Genomic DNA, 22,738 nt, shown 5'->3' with positions numbered 1-22,738 from the left:
GACAACGGTATTCCCTTCTGAAGGAGGGAGGCCAGTGATAAAGTCCAGCGCTATGTGGGACCATGGTCGCTTGGGAGTAGGCAGCGGCCTAAGGAGACCAGAGGGAGAAGACAACAATGGTTTATTCTGTGCACAGATACTGCATGCTGCCACGTACTCACGGGTCTCCTTGATCAGCGTGGGCCACCAAAAATAGCGCTGGAGAAAGGAGACCATGCGATTAGCTCCGGGATGACAGGTGAATCTAGCTGTATGTGCCCACTGCAGAACCCGGGCCCGAACCTGGGAGGGCACATAGAGGCGATTGGGGGGTCCGGTGCCAGGGTCTGGTTCGGCCTGGAGAGCCGCTCGAACGGCGGACTCGATCTCCCAGGTGAGGGTGCCGACAACGCAGGAGGGAGGCACGATAAACTCCGGCTGGACAGAGTGGTCCGAGGAGCAGAATTGTCGAGATAAGGCGTCGGGCTTCACATTCCGTGACCCAGGCCTGTAGGAGATGGTGAAGTTGAAGCGAGTGAAAAACAAGGCCCACCTGGCTTGTCGCGCATTAAGGCGCTTAGCGGACCGGAGATATGCCAGATTCTTGTGGTCCGTCCACACCAGGAATGGATGGGTCGCGCCCTCCAGCCAGTGCCGCCATTCCTCCAAAGCCAACTTGATGGCCAACAGTTCCCGATCCCCCACATCGTAGTTCTGCTCAGCTGGCGAGAGGCGACGGGAAAAAAAAGCACAGGGTCGAAGGCCACCTGTGGCCTGTTGAGAAAGGACTGCCCCCACTCCCACGTCGGAAGCGTCCACCTCCACCACGAAGGCCCTGGACAGGTCAGGCTGGATGAGAACCGGAGCGGAGGCGAACCGATTCTTCAGAAAAGAGAAAGCACCAGCCGCAGCCGAGGTCCACCTGAAAGGCAACTTGGGAGAGGTGAGAGAAGTAAGAGCATGGGTGATGGTGCTAAAGTCCTTAATGAAGCGGCGATAGAAATTAGCGAATCCGAGAAAACGCTGTAGCTGTTTCCGATCCGATGGCTCGGGCCAATCCAGAACCGCCTGTACCTTAACCGGGTCAGCTTCCAGTCGCCCCTTTCCAATGATGTAACCCAAAAAGGAGACAGACTCAACGTGAAATTCGCACTTCTCTCCTTTCACAAACAACCGGTTCTCCAACAGCCGCTGCAACACCAGCCGAACGTGCTTCCTGTGCTCCTGCAACGAGGGAGAGAAAATCAGGATGTCATCCAAGTAAACGAACACAAAGTGGTTAATGAAGTCCCTAAGGACGTCGTTAACGAGGGCCTGGAACACTGCCGGGGCATTGGTCAACCCGAAGGGCATCACGAGGTACTCGAAGTGACCGAGATGGGTGTTGAAAGCTGTTTTCCATTCATCTCCTTCTTGTATGCGAACGAGATGATAGGCGTTCCGGAGGTCCAGTTTAGTGAAGACGGTCGCCCCCTGTAGGAGCTCAAAAGCGGAGGTGAGGAGTGGCAGTGGATACTTATTACGAACAGTGATAGCATTGAGGCCCCGGTAGTCAATACAGGGGCGGAGAGACTTGTCTTTCTTTGACACGAAGAAGAATCCAGCGGCCATGGGAGAAGTGGACGGCCGAATGAGGCCAGCTGCCTGGGCTTCGGTAATATACCGGTCCATGGCGTCCCGTTCATGCTGAGAAAGGCTGTAGAGTCTGCTGGATGGATAGGGAGCCCCAGGCACGAGATTGATGGCGCAATCGTAGGGTCTGTGAGGAGGCAAAGAGACGGCCCGGTCCTTACTGAACACCTCAGCCAGATCGTGATAGGCTGAGGGCACCCCAGACAGATCGGATTTTGTCTCCCCCCTGGGCGTGGACGAGCGGTTAACAGAGGGCGTGGCGGACCGGAGACAATGCTGGTGGCACCGCTCGCTCCACCCTGCGATGCTTCGAGTTGTCCAATTGATATGGGGGTTATGCAACTGTAACCACGGAAAGCCAAGGACGATGGGAGTCTGTTGTGAATCAAAAAGAAAAAATGACAACTGTTCTGAATGGTTACCCGACAGGGTGAGGGAGAGTGGCTGGGTCTTGTGAGTGATAACAGAGAGAGCAGCGCCGTCCAGTGCCGAGACCCGGAGCGGAGTGGGCAAGGCTATGGATGGAACATCCCACTGCTGGGCGAGGGCGGAATCCATAAGATTTTGCTCAGCCCCAGAATCTATTAATGCCAACGCCGTGTGGGAACCGGAGGGAAGCACAAGCTTTGCCTGGAGCGTGAATCTCGGCAGGGAGGAACAAGAGTTAAGTTGGCCCGCCAGTACCCCCACCTTTACTGACGGACACGACCTTTTGGGCGAACAGGACAGGAAGCGATGAAGTGACCCATCTTGCCACAATACATGCATTCCCCTGCCTCCCATCTCCGTCGTCGTTCCAAAGCAGACAATCTGGCCCGTCCAAGCTGCATGGGTTGCTCCTCCGCGCCACCAGGAGTCGCCGTGCGCCTGGCGTCATCCTCCGGGGATCCTCTCCGGTCACCGGAAGCAGCGCGGTGAAAGGCATGCTGGGAGTCGTAGTTGCCCGGGGTCCGCCGAGCTCTCAGGCGATCGTCTAGCCGAATACACAGTGAAATTACCGCCTCCAGAGAAAGAGGTAAATCGCGGGTTGCAAGTTCATATTTGAGGTCGTCACTAATGCTATTCAAAAATACTCCTCTGAGCGCTCTCTCCTCCCAGCCGGCTTCCTCGGCGAGAATGCGGAAGTCCACGGAAAAATCCGCCATACGCTGTCTGCCCTGCCGCAGATTGACCAATCTCTGAGCCGCAGCCTCGGGGCAGGATCCCTTGTCAAAAACTTCCTTAAAGCGAGACAGAAAAGTGGGGAAAGACAGGTCGGGGTTACCTCGTAAAACAGCGTGCCCCCACTCCAACGCCCGTCCCCGGAACAGGTTGACCATAAATCCAATTTTTGCGCAGTCTGAAGCGTAGGCGAGTCTTTGCTGTCTGAAAACTAGTGAACACTGAGTTAGAAATCCTCCACACTTCCCTAGCTCACCATGGAATACCTCAGGAGTGGGCAGGGCTTTCTCCGGTGTTCCGGTGGCTTCGGATGCGGAGGCTGACACTACCGACGGTGCCGGCGGCGGGGCAGATGAATCGGGCTGGTGAGGCATGGCAGATAACACAGTGGGTTCCAACATACCCCGTAAGTCAGCCAGGTGTTGAGTGGTAGCACTGAGTTGGCTTGTGATCAGGCGAAGCATGTGGTCATGGCGCTGGAGGGTCTCTTCCTGGTTGGCCAAAGTCCTGCTGATGGGATCAGCCTCCGCGGTGTCCGATTGTGGCTGGATCATTCTGTCACAACTGAGATGGAGAAGACACACAGGCGGTAATTGATGAGAGCAGAGTGCAAGTTTATTTACAGTGAGAATGTGTGAAGGGAAGCAGGTCCGGGGATTTTGTGGGAAACAGCTGGTGGCGAGCGGCGAGCAGAGAGGCCAAGGGGGGGAGGAGAGGCCAGGCAGGTGAGTGAGCAGGCAGGTGGAAAGGTCCCGAGGATCAGCGGTGGCACGGCGTGGAACGGCGTGGCGAGCGGAGAGCAGGATTTTCAGGGAGCGAAGGCAGGAGCCGACACGGAGATTTGGAAGTAGTCAATGATCCAGCGACGAGTGAATGTCCGCTGGCAGCTTAAGTAATTCCACCTGATGCCTTGATCCATCACAGGTGTGGTGGAGCCACGCCCACGTATCTGCCCAGAGGTGGAGACGCCTGAAACCCCTCTCCATCTCTGCTGGACAGCCAACAACTCACACACACAAAAACACAGGCCGGCCCTCCCTGGGTTATGACAGTACCGTTCTCCCGGAAACTGCCAAACCCAGACTCATTCACTCATCTGGATTGCCAGATGGAGAAGTGTGAACATGTCTCCACTGCTCTAGAATCCAGTGGCGGCGTGCTTTACACCACTGCATCTGATGCTTTGCACTGCACTTGGTGATGTACACAAAGGCTTGGATGCAGCTCCTCGGCCATGGAAACCCATTCCATGAAGCTCTCTCTGCACTGTTCTTTAGCTAATCTGAAGGCCACATGAAGTTTGGACGTCTGCAGCGATTGACTCTGCAGAAAGTTGTGCATCCACTGACCCCAATCTGTGATTTTACATTGCCTGTCACTTTGTGACTGAGTTTCTGTTGCTCCCAATTGCTTCCGCTTTCTTATAATACCACTAATAGTTGACTATGGAATATTTAGTAGTGAGGAACTTTTGTGACTGGATTTGTTGCACAGGTGGCATCCTGTCATGATACCATGATGGAATTCACTGAGCTCCTGAGAGCGACCCATTCTTTCACAAACATTTGTAGAAGCAGTCTGCATGCCTAGGTGCTTGGTTTTATACACCTGTGGCCATGGAAGTGACTGGAACACCTGAATTCAATGATTTGGATGGGTGAGTGAACACTTTTGGTACTGTAGGATAGTGTTGAAGTGGCAACCAGAGACTGTAGAAAGTCAATAATGTTTAGGGATTTCAAGCAATGACAAACACAATAACAGCAGACAACCCAAAGTCCTGAGTTAAAATTTTCGCAGCTTTGAAGAGAACAAATGAGAGTGGATGATACCACTTAGTAACATGTGACATGTTTGTAGGGACATTAGAGGGTCCCTAGGCAACCAGAGCCTGAAATGGTGGATAATGACCAACTGTCAAACTGCAGCAACAAAATGATACATGATATCATTGATATAAGCAATGTGACGACCAGAGACCATTAAAAATAAATCACAAAACTTTGAAAAACACACAACTTTTCAGCTGGCCATTAATTCATGGCTTCCAAGTTCAGTGTAGTATAAAAAAAAAAAAAATTCTGATTTCCCAGAATTTAAAAAGCTTTGCAAATTCAGGATAGACTTGGGAATAAATAATTGATTTACATCAGTGTTTTAATATTTTTTGCCCTTGTTTTTGTTTGCTTGGTCAGCGGCTGTACTGGACTGGCTGCACGGAGGTTAAAAATGGTACAGCATATACACACTTGAACATACGTCAAAGTGCACTTTGCTTGTGCTAAACTGAATTCAGTTTAGGCTCTATTTGCAGGGTGCGTATGCATTTCTGTCTGCAAGGAGGCTGAGAGAAGCGCACTTTGCCATCATTAGGTGAGCTCATGTAGAGACAGGATGACTGGGTTAATCTTTAATGCCCCAGCCTTTGGATATATAAAATATGTATTCAGGCCTTGTTGGACATGACATAGACTCTTTATATCTCTCTTCCTCACTCTGTTTCTTCTTCTCTGCTTCACTAGTCAGTTTTTCTTTTTTATGCACTCTTTTTTTTTTTTAGCTCTATGTTTGCTTGCTATCAGCCTCTCAGCATGTTTGGCCCTGTTTCACTCTGTCTGGTTTGTTTTTCTTTATTCTTGCTTGGCATCAGTCCAAAGCTCTTTGCTCTACGAGCGTCTGCCCCCGAGAACCAGACAGAGGAAAGGTGTCGTTTGATGAGCTGGCTGGAAGCAGCTCACAGCGTGGCTGTTTTTATTCTGCTTCTTCTATTTTTCTCCTTTCTCCATGGATCTCTGTCTGTTTGCTCTCCAGATTTAACATCTTAGTAACACTGTTGTCGCGGATCAGCCAAAAAATCCTAAAGAGATGTAGACAGATACACAACAAACAGACGAATGCTGATGGAGAAGGGCAGCTTAAAGAGACAGAGAGTGACTTTTTCCTAACTCATTTACATACACCCCACAGGAAGGTTAGCCTGGAAACACACAGACAATCACAGCTAGGACACATTTGATTTACTTTACTGGTGTTATAGTGCTGTAACGGTACACCTGAATCAGCCAAGAGAGACATGATGTGACTAGGATTACTGACAGACAATTGGTGCTGTAGTGATATGACACAGGTCACAGGGGAAACCCACCTAACACTGCTTTTTGTATTTTTTAATACAGTTTTGGCAGGTTACTTAAAAGGTTTTGGTTCTCATCTTGTTTTTGCATCTCATTCAAACACCCCTGCAGCATCCCCTCCAAATCCTCCATCATGTCACGTATTATTTGAAGAAGATTTAATTAAACAGAAAATACTACAATTTGGAGGATTCACTAAGGAAAGGGTTAATGTTTTTATAACAACATATTTAATGATGTTGGGAAACAAGTGCGAAAAGCATTGCATAGTGATGACCATTTGAGGCAGCAGCTCTGCTTTGCTTGGCGAGGATTTACAGTGAGTTACGACTCATCGTTGAACTGTCACAACTTTAATGGTTTAGTGGCGCTGAAGTGTTGTTATCAGCGTACAACAGGCATCTTTATTGAGTGAAAAATCTATATAAAAAACCTGCTGTATGCTCAGCACTAATCCACTTAGAATCAGACTCAGTTGGCAACGAAATGGAGCATTTTGTAGCTCAGGACCTGGACTTTGTAGAGATGATGAAGTGACTGTGACAATGCTTTATTGACAGTTTATTTCCCTCAAAAAAGAAGAAGAAACAGCTACTGTCAGCTGCTCCCTTATTCAATAGGGGTTACTACCGCAGGTAGCTCCACTTTTGATTTGGCAGATTTTTACACCAGACACCCTTCCTGATGCAACCCTAAAGAGATCTATGTCTCATCCTCAGATCGAACTGGGGAGCTTTTTCTTGTTAGGCGCTGTTGCCTTAAAACTGCCAAAAATCAGTTTTTGCAGGTTTACTGTAACATAATCTATGCATAGCACCCCTTCTTGAGACAAGGTCCCACATTTTGATTGGTTCTGCTGGACGTACTTTTTAAAAGTCTGGCTTTTATCCAATGTATATAAAGGGAAGGCTCATTTATTATAGTCAGAAACTCAGCCTATCTAATGCTATTCTCATCAGGAAAAGTTTCCAGTCACCAAAAACTCACAAGCTTTGCAGATTTTGGTGAACATGATGGAAACTGCTACAAAGAAAACAAAGCGACAGCATATTCTGAGGAATAAAGTTTTTATCATTTTTACTAAAGTTATTTTTCAGCTTTGGATGGGGGGGAATATATGGTGTGAAGTGAGTCAGTATGTGTGTAATAATTGTATACAAATTGCTAAAAGTATCAGATGTGGCTAAAGAAAGGTATGCCAATCTATGGATACGTTAAAACTGAAACCCAAAAACTATCACCAGACAGAAGAGCAGCTGAAATAACAGTGAAATAAAAGAGGATAGAGGATTTAATTTGTTGTGATACTTTAGTTTACTGTGTCATCTTAGTGGTAGCTCACCTTTTATGACTGTTTCAACCATCGCAAACTATTGTTTCATTCACCTCTCCACTGCTTATAGCAGTTACTCCATTTATTTATATTGTGTTCAGCTGTTTCATTTATACTCTAACATGTTTAACTGGTAATTCATGCTCTTCACTAACAGCTTAACTGCTAGTCATATGTTTAGTCAAATAATTTACATTTTTTATTCATAGTTTTAGGTAACCATTTTAGCTGTTTATCAATTACGTTTAGTTAGCAATTTCAACTGTTAAACAACACTATTTCCAGTCCATTTATCATTTTTGAGTTAACAGTTAACTTCTCTGCTCAAAGCTGCTCAGGACCACAAAACAGGTTAAATATTAATAAGTTAAGCTTATCTTTGCATGCATCCTCAGGCTTTCCATGTACCTAATTTGTTCTCCTGGCTGGGAATTACTGGCCTAAATAAGACTACTTCAGAAACACCTCTGTTCACACATAAATGCAGTATTCTTAATCTTAAAATCTGGAGGACTGCTGCAATGAATTTCAAATTATAATTGTAACCCCCCCCCCCACCACCACCACCACCACCTTTTTTTTTTTTTTTAAATAGCAATAATTTGTTACTTCCAGGACTGATAATCACAAAGCTTGCTGATTGTGTCTGACAGCCTTCAGTAAAAATGGCTGAACAACTGTGGGGTCAATTAAATATGAATGTGATGATGTGTGATAAGCCCATAATTGAACTCCTTCCGTGTATCATGATGTTTTGTTTTGAATTTTTCTTTATTGTTGGTTGCGCTGACCTGAAAATTTTGTCTGCTTTACCACAATGCATCTTTGGGAATTACTAAGGCTGTGTTTTATGTTTGCTTTGCTTTATTTGGTATGCAACAAATACAGCTACAGTGTCCTGGACACATATAGCTGTTCCTGTTTTTATACTATTTTTGAGTTGCTGCTGTGACATTTACAGAAAACATCTTATTTTCTGAGGTTGTTCTGTCAACACCTTCAGTACATTACTACATATAACAGTTTGTTTGCCGAGTTGTTTACTGAGACATACAACATGACTCACCAAGAAATTTATTTAAAAGGTTGCCTTGGCAAAAGATTGCAGTGTTTGCACCATTCAACATATGAATGAAAATTCATGTTTGCGTAAAACGAAGTAAGATGATTGAGGATAAGTGAAGGTAATGCCAGCAAATGAACTGATTTCACAATCTGTGGCATTCTGCAGTGATGATAATGATGTTTTAATGAGCTTAAAATAAAGGCTCTAAATGCTGTGTGACTTCTAGGCATATGGTATTGGTACAGAGTAGTTGCATGACTTTTGTGCCTGGAAAGAAATTAATTTTTAATTGATTAATGTTCTTTTTTTTTTCTCTTTTGCCTACCAGCAGAAAACACATGTAATATTCAAGACAAATGACACACAGTTGGTTTTAAGAGTCACATTAGATCAGAAAGATTAAAGGTGCAACCTTAGATTTCAGTAAAAAGAGATTTTCTTGTGAAGTTAGTAAGCTTCAGTACTGAGAACAATTTTAACTTCAAACAACATTACCATACATAAACTCATGAAACTCTTGATTGCTGAGGGAGCAATCAGATGGAAACTCTTCCATGTTAGTATATTTTTTCCAGACTTTGTTCTGTAGATCCAACAATGTAGGAAAATCAGAGCAGGGAGAGTTAGCAAAATTATGCCCCCCCCCCCCCCCCCCCCCCCCCCCCCCCCAAAAAAAACCAAAACCCAAATAAAAATAAATGTTTAGATAAATAAAAAATTAGAATACACTTAAATATATGGGACATCTAAGGCTCAAGTCTTTAATCAGCCATGCAAATGTGCTGAAAATGTGCTTCTGCTCAAACCGTTGAGCAAAGTCAGCTCATTTCAGTCACTACACTGCATTTAACTAGCAAATGTCTGCAAATTGAAATAATGAGCAAAGCTAATGACCTTACCTTGGCTGCTGATTAGATGCTATGCATACGGATCACTGCTGATGTAGCATCCCCTGGACAGAAAAGACCACCATAAGGTTATGGGATGCTTTTACCTTTGAAACAGATCATTCTCATTCTTAGTCTTGCTGAACTCAAAGCAGCCTTATTGTTTATTTTTTTTATTATCATTTATATATCCAGGTTAAGAGTCTCATTGATATTAAAATCTCTTTTTCAAGCGATACCTGGCCAGGCTAGAGGGAGGCTAAAGGGAGTGAGACTTTATTAGTCCAGTTCAATAAATTTTAAAAGTACGAGTGTGCTTACTCAATGCATAAAATACAGCAATTCTTAGCACATGCAGTAAGTCTGCTTCAAACTCTATTTGCAGCTGCCTGCTCTGTCAATAACCTTTTGCTTTTGTGCAATTTTTTTTCTATATTACATAACACTTTATAATATGGCCCTGAACTAAGGATGTAATTCCCCTAGAATTAAATGGAATTTCCATGTATTTAACCTGAAAATACAGTGTAATTATATTTACCTACAAACACTTAGTCTTAAATACAGAACAATCATTCACGTGACACCTGACAGAAGAAACTATTATAGCATAAGTAGTTTTACGAAGTGCGCAACTTCCATGTATTTTAATGGATGAGCAATATTATTGTTGCAAACTATCCAAATTCCCACCAAAAGTTGCATGATTAGATTTGGTTGGCTGACATTAGAATTGACAGGCAGTTTTATTGACAAGATTTGGCCAAAGAGACAATTGTGGGTCTGACTATGTGTGGTGATGTTGATGCTACCCTGGTGACGAGTAAATTGCGGTCTCAAGGGCAAACAGATGATATCTGAGTGAATCAGTCAGTTCCACTAAACTGAGCACAGAGTCCACCTCCTTCAGCAGGTTATAAGGGCAGTTACAGGAGAGACATACGAGGGTTTGGGGATCTTTGATGCATATAATATGACAAAATGTCAATTTGATGGATATTAAAGGCTTTAATCAAGAAGCTATAGATATGAATGGAAGGTTATTTGTTTGGATATTTATTTCCTTAAATCAACTAAAGAGCATCCATTTTTTAAACTTCTTATCCAATTGTCCCAGCTGACAGTGAGTGAAAGGCAGATCATCTGTACATACATGGGGCAAATACAGAGAGACAGACAGACACGCATCCAAATTTAGAATACACAGACAACATGCAAGTCTTTAGACTGTGTTTGGAGGAAACTCCATAAATGAAGACCTCCGCTGCCCAGAAGATTCAAACCCAGAAACTGCTTGCTGTGAGTCAAAAGGGCTAACCACTGTGTACCACTGTGCCACACATATAGATTTAGGTGTTTGCATAATCACAGCCTCCATATATCCAAAAGTGTTTTTGGTGCTGCGATAGAGGCAGGTCAGTATGGATTTCCCACTGAGTATCTGAATGAGTAGATACTGACTAAGCAGCTGGCAGTAAATGCAGGGTGCTTATTGATTACACAGTGTTAGGAACCACAAATAGACTGTATTTACTGGCACATTAGGAGGCAGTGTCTAGAACACGATCACAACATATATATCAACAACAAGAGACCAAAATGGTGCTTCGGTATTTCTTTCCATTAACATGTTTCACCGTGATGAAATTATGAGTGCATCAGAGGAGCATTAACCACGACAGGTCATTCAATGTGGATACAATGTAGTCATGCAGCATCTATCAGACTAAGCTCAGATTTTTATGGTTTTTAACTTGAAAGACGGGTTCACATGTCCTAAATCGATGTGCTTTATTTCTTTGCAGAGAGACACCAAAGGCCAGTTCCTGTTGGACCATGTGTGCAATCACTATAACCTGCTTGAGAAAGACTACTTTGGTATTCGATATGTAGATCCTGAGAAACAAAGGGTAACTATGACACACACTCACTCCATACGCCATAAGCAGGACTTTTGTTTAATCATGATATCAGCTGTAATTTTCATTACCAGTTGATGATACCTGTTTGTGTAAAGAATCAGAAAATACTGTCATAATTTCCCAGAGCCTAGATCATTTTGTTTGTCCAAGTCAAGTGAAACTAAAGTGGGGATTTTATCCAACCAAGTGCACATTTTTCTTGTAAAAATTCCATTTGGAGACACAAATGTGCCAACAGGAAACAGAGGCAGTGAGTCAGCACAGCCAAAGTAAGAATGTTGAATATCAGTCTGGAAGCAGCCGATACATTACATTACAAGGTCAAGTACCAAATAATAACAAGATCAGTCTCCATATTTCAAACAGCCCACACAGAGAACAGACCAGACGCTGGATCTCAACAGAAGCTCAGCTAGACTGTTTTTTGTTATTGTTGTTTTTTTGTTTTTGTTTTAGTTTTTTTAATGCAAAGCTAGGAAGAAAAAAAAAGGAAAAAAATACAATTAAAAAGTACAATAAAAATAATTCAAAGAGGCTCTTTATTCAGTGGCAAGAAAAGTTAAAGCTATACAGTCCAGCTACTGCAACATCAATGCAAAGTTTTATCTTGGGGCCAGTTTTAATAGCCATTCTGTGTTGCTGTGCTGCTAGATTTGGAGAATTAAATGCTTTCCATCTAATTTCCAGTAACAATGACACCTTGCATTGGATGCATTCGACAGCAAGCTCAAAAGGAATATAAGATCATCCCTTCTTCCTCATTCATGTCATTGAACATCAATAAAACATCTTTTCTTGTTGCTCATTATAATGAATATGATATATGTTATATACTCTATGTAATATACTAAAAATAAAAATACAAAAATCAATGTAGTTACTTTGGTAGAAATGTGATTATTTTAGGGTAAAATTTTTTCCTTTGTCTCTCTCTCTCTCTCTCTCTCTCTCTCTTTCAGCACTGGCTGGAGCCTAATAAACCTGTAGTGAGGCAGATGAAGTGTAAGTGTTCCTTCTGCTTTCTTTTTCTGTATGTGTGTATAACAATGCAATCCATCATTCATGTGTGTATATTTGTGAGTGTGAGTGGGCTTTATGCCTTGCATTTGTCTCCAGAGGTTCACTCTGGTATGAAGGGTCAAAGATGGCAAACAAGCAGACAACACCACAGGGACTCTAACAAGGTCACACTGTTAAAGTGACGGGATAGGCCTACAAAAAAATCAACTTATCTTACTTCTCTGTATAGGTTATGCCTAAAAACTGTTCAAATTGTCTGTGTTTGTTTAATATTAAAAAAAAGGAGTTTTTAGATAATCTAAAACTTTAGATAAACGTTTAAGAGCTTTATCACCCTCCCCCCATATGAGAGAGTTAGCCAATGTTGGACAGAGACTTTCTCCTCAGAAGTCCCACATGGAGGTTATCAGAGACACAGTGAAGACAGACAAAGTGACAAGAGAAATGTTTCTCAGAAACACAAAACACTGCCAGAGGGAGAAGTGGCCTAAAAAGGAAATAAACTTGCACAAAGAGTGCAGACATTGCAGTGGAACACAAGCTTATGAGAGTACAAAACAAGTAAACGGCCTGCCTGCCTCATGTGCATGAGTCAAAATGAAGGGATGATGCTTTTTCATATCGGTGGAAATTAACAATCACACCACCACAAACAGTAATGATATTGATTGTTACTGTGCCATCTCCAAAAACAGGATGCAGATTTTATCTGATTACTGGCATGCTTGACTTCAGTAGTGGTGCTTTATTTTAGGTTGGTGGTTTTCTTGCCATTTTCATGGGTTAACAAGTCCTTAGCATCCACATAAGCTTTACTGAAATAACATACACTTTATTGGGTACACCTGTACACCTGCTTGTTAATGCCAATATCTAATGAGTCAATCACATGGCAGCATTTAGGCACCTATACATGGTCAAGATGACTTGGTGAAGTTCAAATCGAGCATCAGAATGTGAACGAAAGGCGATTTCAGTGACTTTGAATGTGGTACGGTTGCTGGTGCCAAACGGGCTGGTCGGAGTATTTCACAAATGGCTGATTTACTGGGATGTTCCTGCACAATCATCTCTAGGATTTACAAAGAATGGTCTGAAAAAGAGAAAATATCCAGTTCTCTGGGGGAAAAAAAAAAATCCTTGTTGTCGCCAGAGGTCAGAGGAGAATGGCCAGACTGCTTCGAGCGGATTGGAAGGCAACGGTAACTCAAATAACCACTTGTTACAACAATCTATGCAGGAGAGCATCTCTGAGTGCACATGCTGATCTTTGAACGCAGTACCTAATAAAGTGTATGGGTGCGTTTCCACTCTAAAAGAAAAAAGAGATCCATAGAAGGAAGTGCGGAGTGATGGAGATTTTTTTACCAGGAGACTGGAATGCTGGTTGTGTCTGGGCTTCAGTTTAACTCATTTGTTGTTTCCATTTGATTAGGTTTAGGGATCAACCGTTCTATTTGGTTTTAGGAAAAGGTCAAGTTTTCACATTTTCCAGGCTACTAGAGTGGCATGTGACATTTAATGTGACCCTAAAGGCCACTTAACTTTACTTGCAGATTGTAATAAGAGTTTGCACAAACAGCCTGTGGGGTTGTTTTCTAGCCAAGAACAGCCTCCGTTTCCCTTGTGATCCTTGCCTCTGATATCTAAGACAGACCGTCTTCTTTTGCCTCCAGTATGTTGATAGAAGTATAACAACCTTGTGAATGTGACACAAGTAATCATACAATCTAAGTTCCCTGGTGTTCACCTTTGTTTTCCTTTTTTTTTTCACTTGTTCTTTGGCATTTCCACATTTCTGTCTAGTCTTGAAAGAATGCCTTGGCTTTTCTCCCACTCTCCTTTTCTTTCTGTGTCTCTGTCTGAAGTTCACCAGCCCATTTAATGACTGTCCTGTTCTTTCTGTCCTGTTATAAATTAATAAAAGAGCTATTAGTGGGGCATTCTGCTCCATTGGAACATGTGTGAGATGACAGGAAGGGGAAGCTGAGGATTTCAGTGAAAACTAGAATGAGAGATGAAGGGAGAGAGCGGGAACAAGGGGAAACAAGTGCTAAAAGGAGACAGTGATAGATAATGTAGCTAAAGAAAGAAGAGTAAAGAGGGAAAAGAGGAGATTGCAGAGACAGTTTGAGATGAGAGAAGCTGACAGAGTGAAAGAAAGAAAACGAGATTAGAGCGGAGTTGTTGAATCGATCCGAGTTGCACTCACACAGCAGTTCCCTGTGGCAGGATTTACTCCCAAATGAGGTTTCTATGCATGCGTGCACTTTTGTTTTATTTTGCCTTTGTGCATCCCAGCTAACGTTGGCAAACGTCACATTTACACAGACGTGTCTTTTGCGCACGATTCACTTTCTCTAAAATGTTTTCCAAAAAAACATCTTCGTCCCTTAAGCCTGAGAAATAATTATAAGCAGCTCAAGTTCTTTGGGAGCGGGTGGGAGGATTGGGTCTTTCATTTTGCTCAGCATGTATTATGTAGATGTGTGCTGTTTTTCATGGCTAGATAATACCGCAGAGGATCCTGCCATTAAAGGCAGAGTGGTGAGGGCACTCTGCGATGATTTCTGTCCCATGTGAAATGATACTTTCTTCTTCCTTGACTTCAGAATGCCTATCGGATAAATTTGCATCTTTGCATCTGTTTGAAAACCATCCATGTACAATCAAAATAACTCACATGTGCGCACGAGTAAACTTCAAATCCAAGTTTTGCCTGTAAGCACAGTGAAGACAAAAAAGTCGCTCATATTTCTAAAAGCTTCCTACTTCAAAATAACAAAGCATTGGTAAGTCAGCTTTCATACTGGATTTATTACTCGTGTGTTTTAAATGTCTGCACATCTGAGTTTTGTAGTGTACCCCTGCTGTATATATAAATATATTATAATTTTTCTCAATTTTCTGTCTTCTTCTGCCTTTGGAGTCCATAACAGCCCAAAGAAGGTCAAAGTTTCCAAACATCTCATTCTTTTTCACCAAGTTTCATAAACTATCCTTGAGCACTGAACCTGAACCTGGAGGTGGATTTACGGATATGAACAATTAAAAAAACTTTTAAACCATATGCTGGCTTTCAAAAAAAGAATTATTGTTAAAATGTTTCAGATTAAGAAAGTTCAAGGCACCCTATGGTGTCTGTATACATTCAATTTGATTTTATGAAATAGTTCACAGATCACAATTTTTTTCCACTCTATCAAAATTGCCACATAAGGATTTTGAAATTGGATTGGTTGAGTTTGTCAGAAAATTCAAATCAGCAGAAAAGCTGCCAAACATGACGTGAGGTCATTTCATTTCAGCAATGCTTTGATCTACCAGCAAACATGGAGTCAAGATTTCATTTTGAGTGTGAAAAATTCTGGCATTTGACCACAAGATCCTCAGATCAAAGATATCAATTAGATAGACTTTACAAACTTATTATTTTTTTTTTTTTGTTAATTAAAGTAAGCACCAAAGCCACGGAGCAGGAGATGTGATCAGACTTCAATAACGGGTCCTATAAGATGTTTTATTTCTTTAATAACTGAAATAATGTAAAACTATTAAAAAAAACTTTTATCTATACCACTTTCACAAAGAAGTATAAATTATATAAAATTAATTATATACAATTACTATATATAATTAAATCTGTTGCTATGTCTTCCTCTTAGTATTTCTCTTAGTATCTGTTTGTGTAGCTTGTAAATCGTCGAACTTCACAGAGTAAACTTTGAATATTATTATCATATGTCTGCTTGAACGTGTTTATACGCAATTTTGTGATTTCTGTGAGACCCCAGGAGGGAGTTTAAGCTATTGCTGTCATGATCCAAACCCTGCAGCCTGTTATTGACTGTATGCATCTGTGGCTACTTATGTAACTGTGTGTATGTATGTTACTGTGCATATTTAAATACTATTCAAAGCACAAATCCTCTCCCAGAGATATGAAATGCTTTAGGATTCAGATCAAAGGGAAAGAAACAGACCCCAGTTCAAGAGGAGTGTGTGTGTGTGTGTGTGTGTGTGTGTGTGTGTGTGTGTGTGTGTGTGTGTGTGTGTGTGTGTGTATGTAATTACTGTAATTATGAAGTGACTAATCAGTATTGGAGACATGCTGTGATTTCTGTTTTTGTCTCCAGCTTCTTTTTCTCTTCAGTTTTACATAATCCTGATGGCTCTGCTGTCTTTCTCTCTCCTACTCATTTATTTTTCCTCTTCTTTTTTCTTCTTATCTGTTACTTAAAATCTTCTTCTTCCTTCTGGTTCCCTTAATCATTTCTGCAGAGATTCTCTGATGCCTCTCTTTTATCTGCAAGTTTAACTTTCTGCCCTTTAACCTTTCTTACAATTTCTGGTCTCTTTTTCATCTTAACATTGCGCCTCTCTTGTCTCCAGCAGCTCAACAGCCGTACACTATGTGCTTCAGAGTCAAGTTTTATCCACACGAGCCAATGAAAATCAAGGAAGAGCTGACCAGGTAAGCACAAACACTGGCAATGGATGGTGTATGAGTGATAGAGAAAGAAGGCAAGATGAGAGAAAACGTGAAGTATTTCAGCATATTTCAGAAACTGCTGATCTACTGGGATTTTCATGCACAACCATCTCTAGTGTTTACAGAGAGCGTTTCTAAAAAATTTAAAAATCCAGTGAGCAGCAGTTCTCTGGGTGAAAATGCCTTGTTGATGCCAGAGGTCAGAGGAGAATGGCCAGACTACTTCGAGGTGATAGGAAGGCAACAGTAACTCAAATAACCAGTTGTTGCCTCCGAGGTTTGCAGCAGCAGAAGACCACACTGGGTGCCACTCCTGACAGATAAGAACATGAAACTGAGGCTACAATTTGCAAGGACTCACCAATATTGGACAATAGACAATTGGAAAAATGTCGCTGATGAGTCTCGATTTCTGCTGGTAGGATCAGAATTTGGCAGAATTTGGTTATGTAATGACATAACCATAAGGTGATATCGTGTGAAGATACAGTAGAAAATTAGTAGTTTTCTTTTTTGTAGCCTGAGACTCTCTGGCTTTGACACAGGAAAAAAAAAATAACACACCGGTGTGATACACTGAACAGGAGGTTAAAACTCTTGAAACTGTAGATGAGCACATAAAATTCAAAATAAGTAAGCAAACTAAATAAAAGATTTGTAGAGAGTCTGCTCCAACGCTACCTCTGCCAAAACAGACACAAACACGCAAACCTTCGCTCAGGCGTGGTGATAATTAGAGACACTCACCCAGCAGGGACTTGTGTTCCCTGCCCTATCAGAGCTGTAATGTCTTACCATCTCAGCTTCTCTTCATCAGTCCTAATTTTTTCTTCCATTCCTCCATCCATTCAGTTCCATCCTTCTTTATCTCTCCATTCCCTTCCTTTATTTTTGTCTCTCCACCCCGAGTGTCTCCTCCCACCCTGCTGTCAGTCTTTCTTCTTCCTCGCTGTCAGCTCCCTCTCTGCCTTCAGGTGTCTCTTCGTGCCTCTCAAGTCATGTTTCCACATCTTGCTGTCCTATTTTTTTCTTTAGATGTTTCTGAAACACGTCTCTATTTTTCCTGGCTGATTCCAACTTAGTTGAATTCTGCTTCATTTTGTGACCAGATTTATTATTTATTATTGCTTCCTCACTCTCATGCTCTTGCACCTTGCATCCAGAAGTCTAAAAGAGCTGCATGTCCATTTCTGTCCATTTGCGTGACCTAAAGAAACAAACAGCCTCTTTTCAGAGTCCTAAAGAACACCACTTCTCTGGCACACTACTTATGAGTTTGGAGTGGAAGAAGAAGTTGAGCTGACTTTGAAAAGTTCCGAAGGAAATGCAGTCAGTAATGAAATCCTGTGGAGTTCTCAATAGCGTGGAATTATTTCTGGGAGCGATTTTTTTTTTTCCATCATCAAAATCCCAAAACTTTTAATGTTAAAGTGTGTGTGCTGTGTGTACTCAGTTTGTGAGATCTAATTTGAACTCTGCCAGTGTAATCACATCTGTATTAGGTGTAATGGCCCCCTCACATTGCAGATATAAATTGCTAGCCACTGTAATTTTTATGCAGCACGGCAGAAAAGTGTATAGGGACGCCAGGATGGTGGTTGCGCATACACAGCTGAATTCATACAAAAGTATACAGATCAAAGTTCACCATATGTTGATCTATCTCTGCTTCCCTAACATTAACCATAATTTTCATTCAAAGATATTGCAGAATGCTGAATAATCTGAGGATTTTACAGAATCAAATTGACATTATTTTTTATTTTTTTGCAATATATTTGCAAACAGAACTATATAAAGGTCCTCTTTTGTTATATTTGCCATTTATCTCAGCCTGCTTGAACAAATCTCAGAAAAATAAAGCCTCAAAGTTCCTTCCTTCATGAAGAATAGTCTTTTTTCTGCACACAGAACAAAGTCCATAAACATCACGGTGTTTACGCCTAATCTGGTTCTGAATACACTTCAGTCATTTAAGAAGCATGAAAAGCAAATCTGTGTAACACAGAGGCACAGACTAAATTTCCTAAAATAAGAGAGGAAGCACAAAGAAGGAAAAATGAGCAGAAACAGTTTAACCACAAGTGAGAAGGTTATCTAAACATAGATCGCTCTGTTTTTAGGCCATTAAAAAAAAAAAAAATCTCCATGCAGCTACAGACTGATTCTATAAATAAAACTATTTAGCTACAGCAGCAGGCTTTTTCGCTCCATTCAATCTTTTATGCGTTGCCTCTCCTGCGTCTTTCCCTCAATGAAGAGCAACTTTGATGAGTCAGCTGACTCAGTGGTGACATCCCAACTGGAAACTCATCTGTTCCCCAGTTTTAGCATCATTTTTGCTGTTTTTGTTTTTTGTCTCTTTACTAACACAAGACAAATCTGCATGTCAGCAGCACTGAAGCTGTTTCCATAGTAACTAAAATACCACGTTCTGCTGGTGAAGGTTGATGTTGCCATGGCAATACTTTTGTTTCCCTAACTGCCATAGAAACACTGTCAGATTGCTATTTTCTCATTGCTTAATGAATTTTACTCTTTTACTCTGATCTTTTTGGAAATAGAGTTGAGAAAGTGGAACATTGTTTCTCCTTTATAATGTTTTATATAGTAACATGTAACTGAAGCCCTTTTATTTATTTGATTTATTTAAAATCAAAAATCAGTATTTATGCTATTCATGCAGAAGTTTTTCTTGTGATGCAAAAATAACCCCTCCTTTTTCAAAAAAATCAAATGCCGTTACAATTAGTGTAAATTTGTGTTTGTTCTTTGTGCATGTGTTTGTGTGTGTGTATCCAGGTATCTCCTGTACCTTCAGTTGAAGAGAGACATCTACCACGGTCGTCTGCTGTGTCCTTTTGCTGAAGCTGCATATCTGGGAGCCTGCATTGTACAGGGTGAGGCCTGTTAATGAAGCCTTATTCACAGTGAATTTATTGAATCCTTGGTGATATGGGGATAAAATAAATTAAAAGCATACAAACTTGTACAATTTCATTTGTAAATTATGGAGATGCATCTACTGAACAATCAGTAGTAACTGGGTAGTGGCAAAAATAAGAATAAGAATAAGATTTTATAGCTTTTCCCAAAGCACACAATTACGTTTACAGTGTGCACCATAAATTGGATCCAATCAACCCAATAAAATAAGTTAAGAAATTGTAGCCATCGTAAATGCAATGCAGTTTCTGTGGTTGTGCGTTTGATAAGTGATTATATACTTTCTTACTGTAAATCTCATGTCAAATGGGAACGTTAATAAAACTTTAATTACAAGGTTGAGTTGTTTGAGTAAATAATTGTTTGTACCTGTAAATGCAGCTATTACGTTATTTTATTCATATATTATTGAAATACTGTTGATTAATTGTAAATATCTAACTACGCCAGTCTATCCAATGATAGCTGATGTTTTTATCATGAGTGCTTTTTAATTTAAGCTAAAGTAAATCATTTTTAAACAGGATTTTTTTAAATTGAATATATCAACTCTAGTTCACATATTTGGTTTTTTAGTCTTTTTTTTAGTCTTTCTTAGTCAGGAGCTGTATTGATTGCTTCATTAAACTTGATTTACACATGCTCGTTACGAAGGGTAAACGTTTAGAAAAATTAAACAATTAAGTCAAGTGAAAGCTAAAACACCTCTTTGGGGTTACTGAACTAAGCATATTATGTGTTAAATCAACTTCACTTAAGAAGTTAAATCAAAGTGCTGTTTTCGTTTTGTTTAATTACAGAGCTGGTGACCTGGAAAATTGAACTTTTTATGTGTTTCTGTAAAATTATGTATTTAAACCAAAGAATGATCTTTTCCTAATCATATCCAGCTGGTGCAGCTAAACCCTGAACTGTAATCTAACCTTCGTCTAACCTCTGTTTGACTGGGTTCAGCCTCATTAACAAGCTACATTTCACAGCATTAGACTGGTGTTATAATCCTATATTTAAAAAAAAAAAATAAGAGATGTATGTGGACCACTGGGGAAAGGAATGAAAGAGATTTTTTTCTTCAGTCAATTAAATGTAACCGTTTAATGTTGAATCACAGTGCAGAGCCACTTGCTTTAATATGGATTAAGAAAAGAATTAGCTGGGCCGTGTCATATAAATGAACCCTTGTGGCTCATACAGAAATCCATGAACTGTGCTAACACTCTCTGATTGGCTCATATCCCCAGAGAACAGAGTGTGACTGGCTCACTTATCTCAAAACAGAGCGTGTCTGCAGTGTATCATTGGCTGCTCTCATTAACTACAACAGGTCTCTGTCCTACTTTGTCATGGTGTTGCTTACAGAGCTGGGGAATAGTTTGAGGATTATTGTTTAATTAAACTCCAGGCAAGTTTTTGATTAAACCTTTATGAGGACTTCAGATATGACTTAAAAAAAAAAAGTGGATTCACTGATCCCCACAATAATCTATCAGTGTTATCTGAGTCAATTGCTCATGAGTATCTAATCCTGTGGAAATGAAAAAAAATGCAGGGAAATTATCTATCTGGTTGTTCAAACTTTGTTAGATTTTGAACAACCAGCAAATTTGCTGATGGTACAAATTCGTTAAATCAGATTGAAGCAGTCATTTGAAGCTTTCTCTTTTTCAGAATTTAAAAATAAAATTTCTTCTAACTTCTTACATAGTGATAGCAATCAGCCCAGCCACCCACTGCACTCTTGGTGTCATAGCTTTTCACGTAAATGAAATAGATAGTGTAAAATTATGCTTGCTTTATATGTAAAGTTAAAGTTAAATAGATTTTATTTGGGGGAAAAAAAAACCCTTTGCTTTCTTTATTTAATTACTACGAGCATTTGTCTTTACAGTGCAGTTTTTGTACTAACCATAGCTACATGCCTGCTAACTGTAGCTACATACTACATTTGACAAGGTGTTAAATCAAGTAATCAGTACACATTTCTTAATTACCTGAGCGATTTTTCAGACCATTATTACACTGAAATCACCCTTTTTCTTTATAGCTGAGCTTGGGGACTATGACCCAGAGGAGCACCCATCAGACTACATCAGAGACTTCAAGCTGTTCCCTAAACAATCCCTCAAATTGGAGAGGAAGATTATTGAAATCCACAAGAATGAGCTCAGGTGAGAGAGAAATGTCTTTTTGTGTCTGGTGGTTTTGTTGTTTGTCTGGAGCAGGGTTTTTGTTATTGGTGTGCTGTTTGATGTTGGTGACAGGCGCCGATGCTCACTCCTGTGATCTGTGTTTTAAAGCAGGCTGCTGAGACAATTCTCTACACAGCAGACAATAAAATGCTGCCTGTCTTTCAGTGTAGACAAGGAGTTGTTTGATACCCAGAGGTTTAAGCTTCATTGCATTAGAGAAGGTATTTTCAGTCTTTGGTTGGAAGTAAATCAGAACATGCATTAATTTGCAGAGGAACGAGCATGAATTATTTATTTCATGCCTGGTTTAGACACCTTGCTTGTTACTACAAAATATGCAGAATTTAAATTTTGATGAAAATTATTCAGGTGTGATAAATTAGATTGTCTTTTGTTCTACTGCATGTGATCAGAAGCTAGGCACGCTGGGTCTCCTTAAATTGCTCGGGTCCAATACATACAGTTGTGGTCACATGTTTACATACACTTATCAAAGGCTGAATGTCCTGGTAATTTTGGGCTTTTAATGATTTCTTTGAACTGTTCTTTTTCCAGGGTGGAATGATTGTACAGCATAAATCTTTAATGACTTTAAAAAACAAGAACTGGGTGCACAAGTTTGAATTTATTTTAGATTTTCTCTAATCAACACAGGGTCAAGGTATACATGCAGGGTCAAATATATGCATATACTCACTTAAATAAGTGGTGCTGAAGGTTCTACAATGTCTTTTAACTTGACAAAGCCAAGGTTGATTAACTTGTTGTTAGTGATTATGATTAACTACTCTTTGTCAGCATAACAAGGATTTGTTTGACAGCACTCACTGACCAATACTCAGACCAATACTCAGGCAATTTACACAAGTTGGGAAGGTCTCTTGGAGCCATTTCTAAACAACTGCAGATTCCAAGTTCATCAGCTCAAACTGAGAGGAAATTGGTTAGGATGTTCAGGAGCAACACAGGAACCATCA

The 22,738-nt window shown here is 40.9% G+C and overlaps 1 protein-coding gene across 4 annotated transcripts in view; it reads left to right on the top strand.

Annotated features, from left to right (window-relative positions):
• frmd3 (FERM domain containing 3) overlaps window positions 1–22,738 on the top strand; it is a 59,869-nt gene that overhangs the window by 15,265 nt on the left and 21,866 nt on the right. For 3 of the 4 annotated variants that reach the window (XM_030738134.1, XM_030738132.1, XM_030738131.1), the window contains exons 2-6: window positions 10,998–11,102; window positions 12,074–12,116; window positions 16,527–16,608; window positions 19,429–19,526; window positions 21,617–21,740. In XM_030738134.1, the coding sequence (XP_030593994.1) occupies window positions 10,998–11,102; window positions 12,074–12,116; window positions 16,527–16,608; window positions 19,429–19,526; window positions 21,617–21,740 (452 nt within the window). The remainder of the gene's footprint in view (window positions 1–10,997; window positions 11,103–12,073; window positions 12,117–16,526; window positions 16,609–19,428; window positions 19,527–21,616; window positions 21,741–22,738) is intronic. The other variant, XM_030738133.1, reaches the window with a different exon arrangement.

This window comes from Archocentrus centrarchus, chromosome 9 (assembly GCF_007364275.1).
Source record: "Archocentrus centrarchus isolate MPI-CPG fArcCen1 chromosome 9, fArcCen1, whole genome shotgun sequence".
NCBI classification, from domain to species: domain Eukaryota; kingdom Metazoa; phylum Chordata; class Actinopteri; order Cichliformes; family Cichlidae; genus Archocentrus; species Archocentrus centrarchus.
This window is presented reverse-complemented; position numbering and strand designations above follow the sequence as displayed.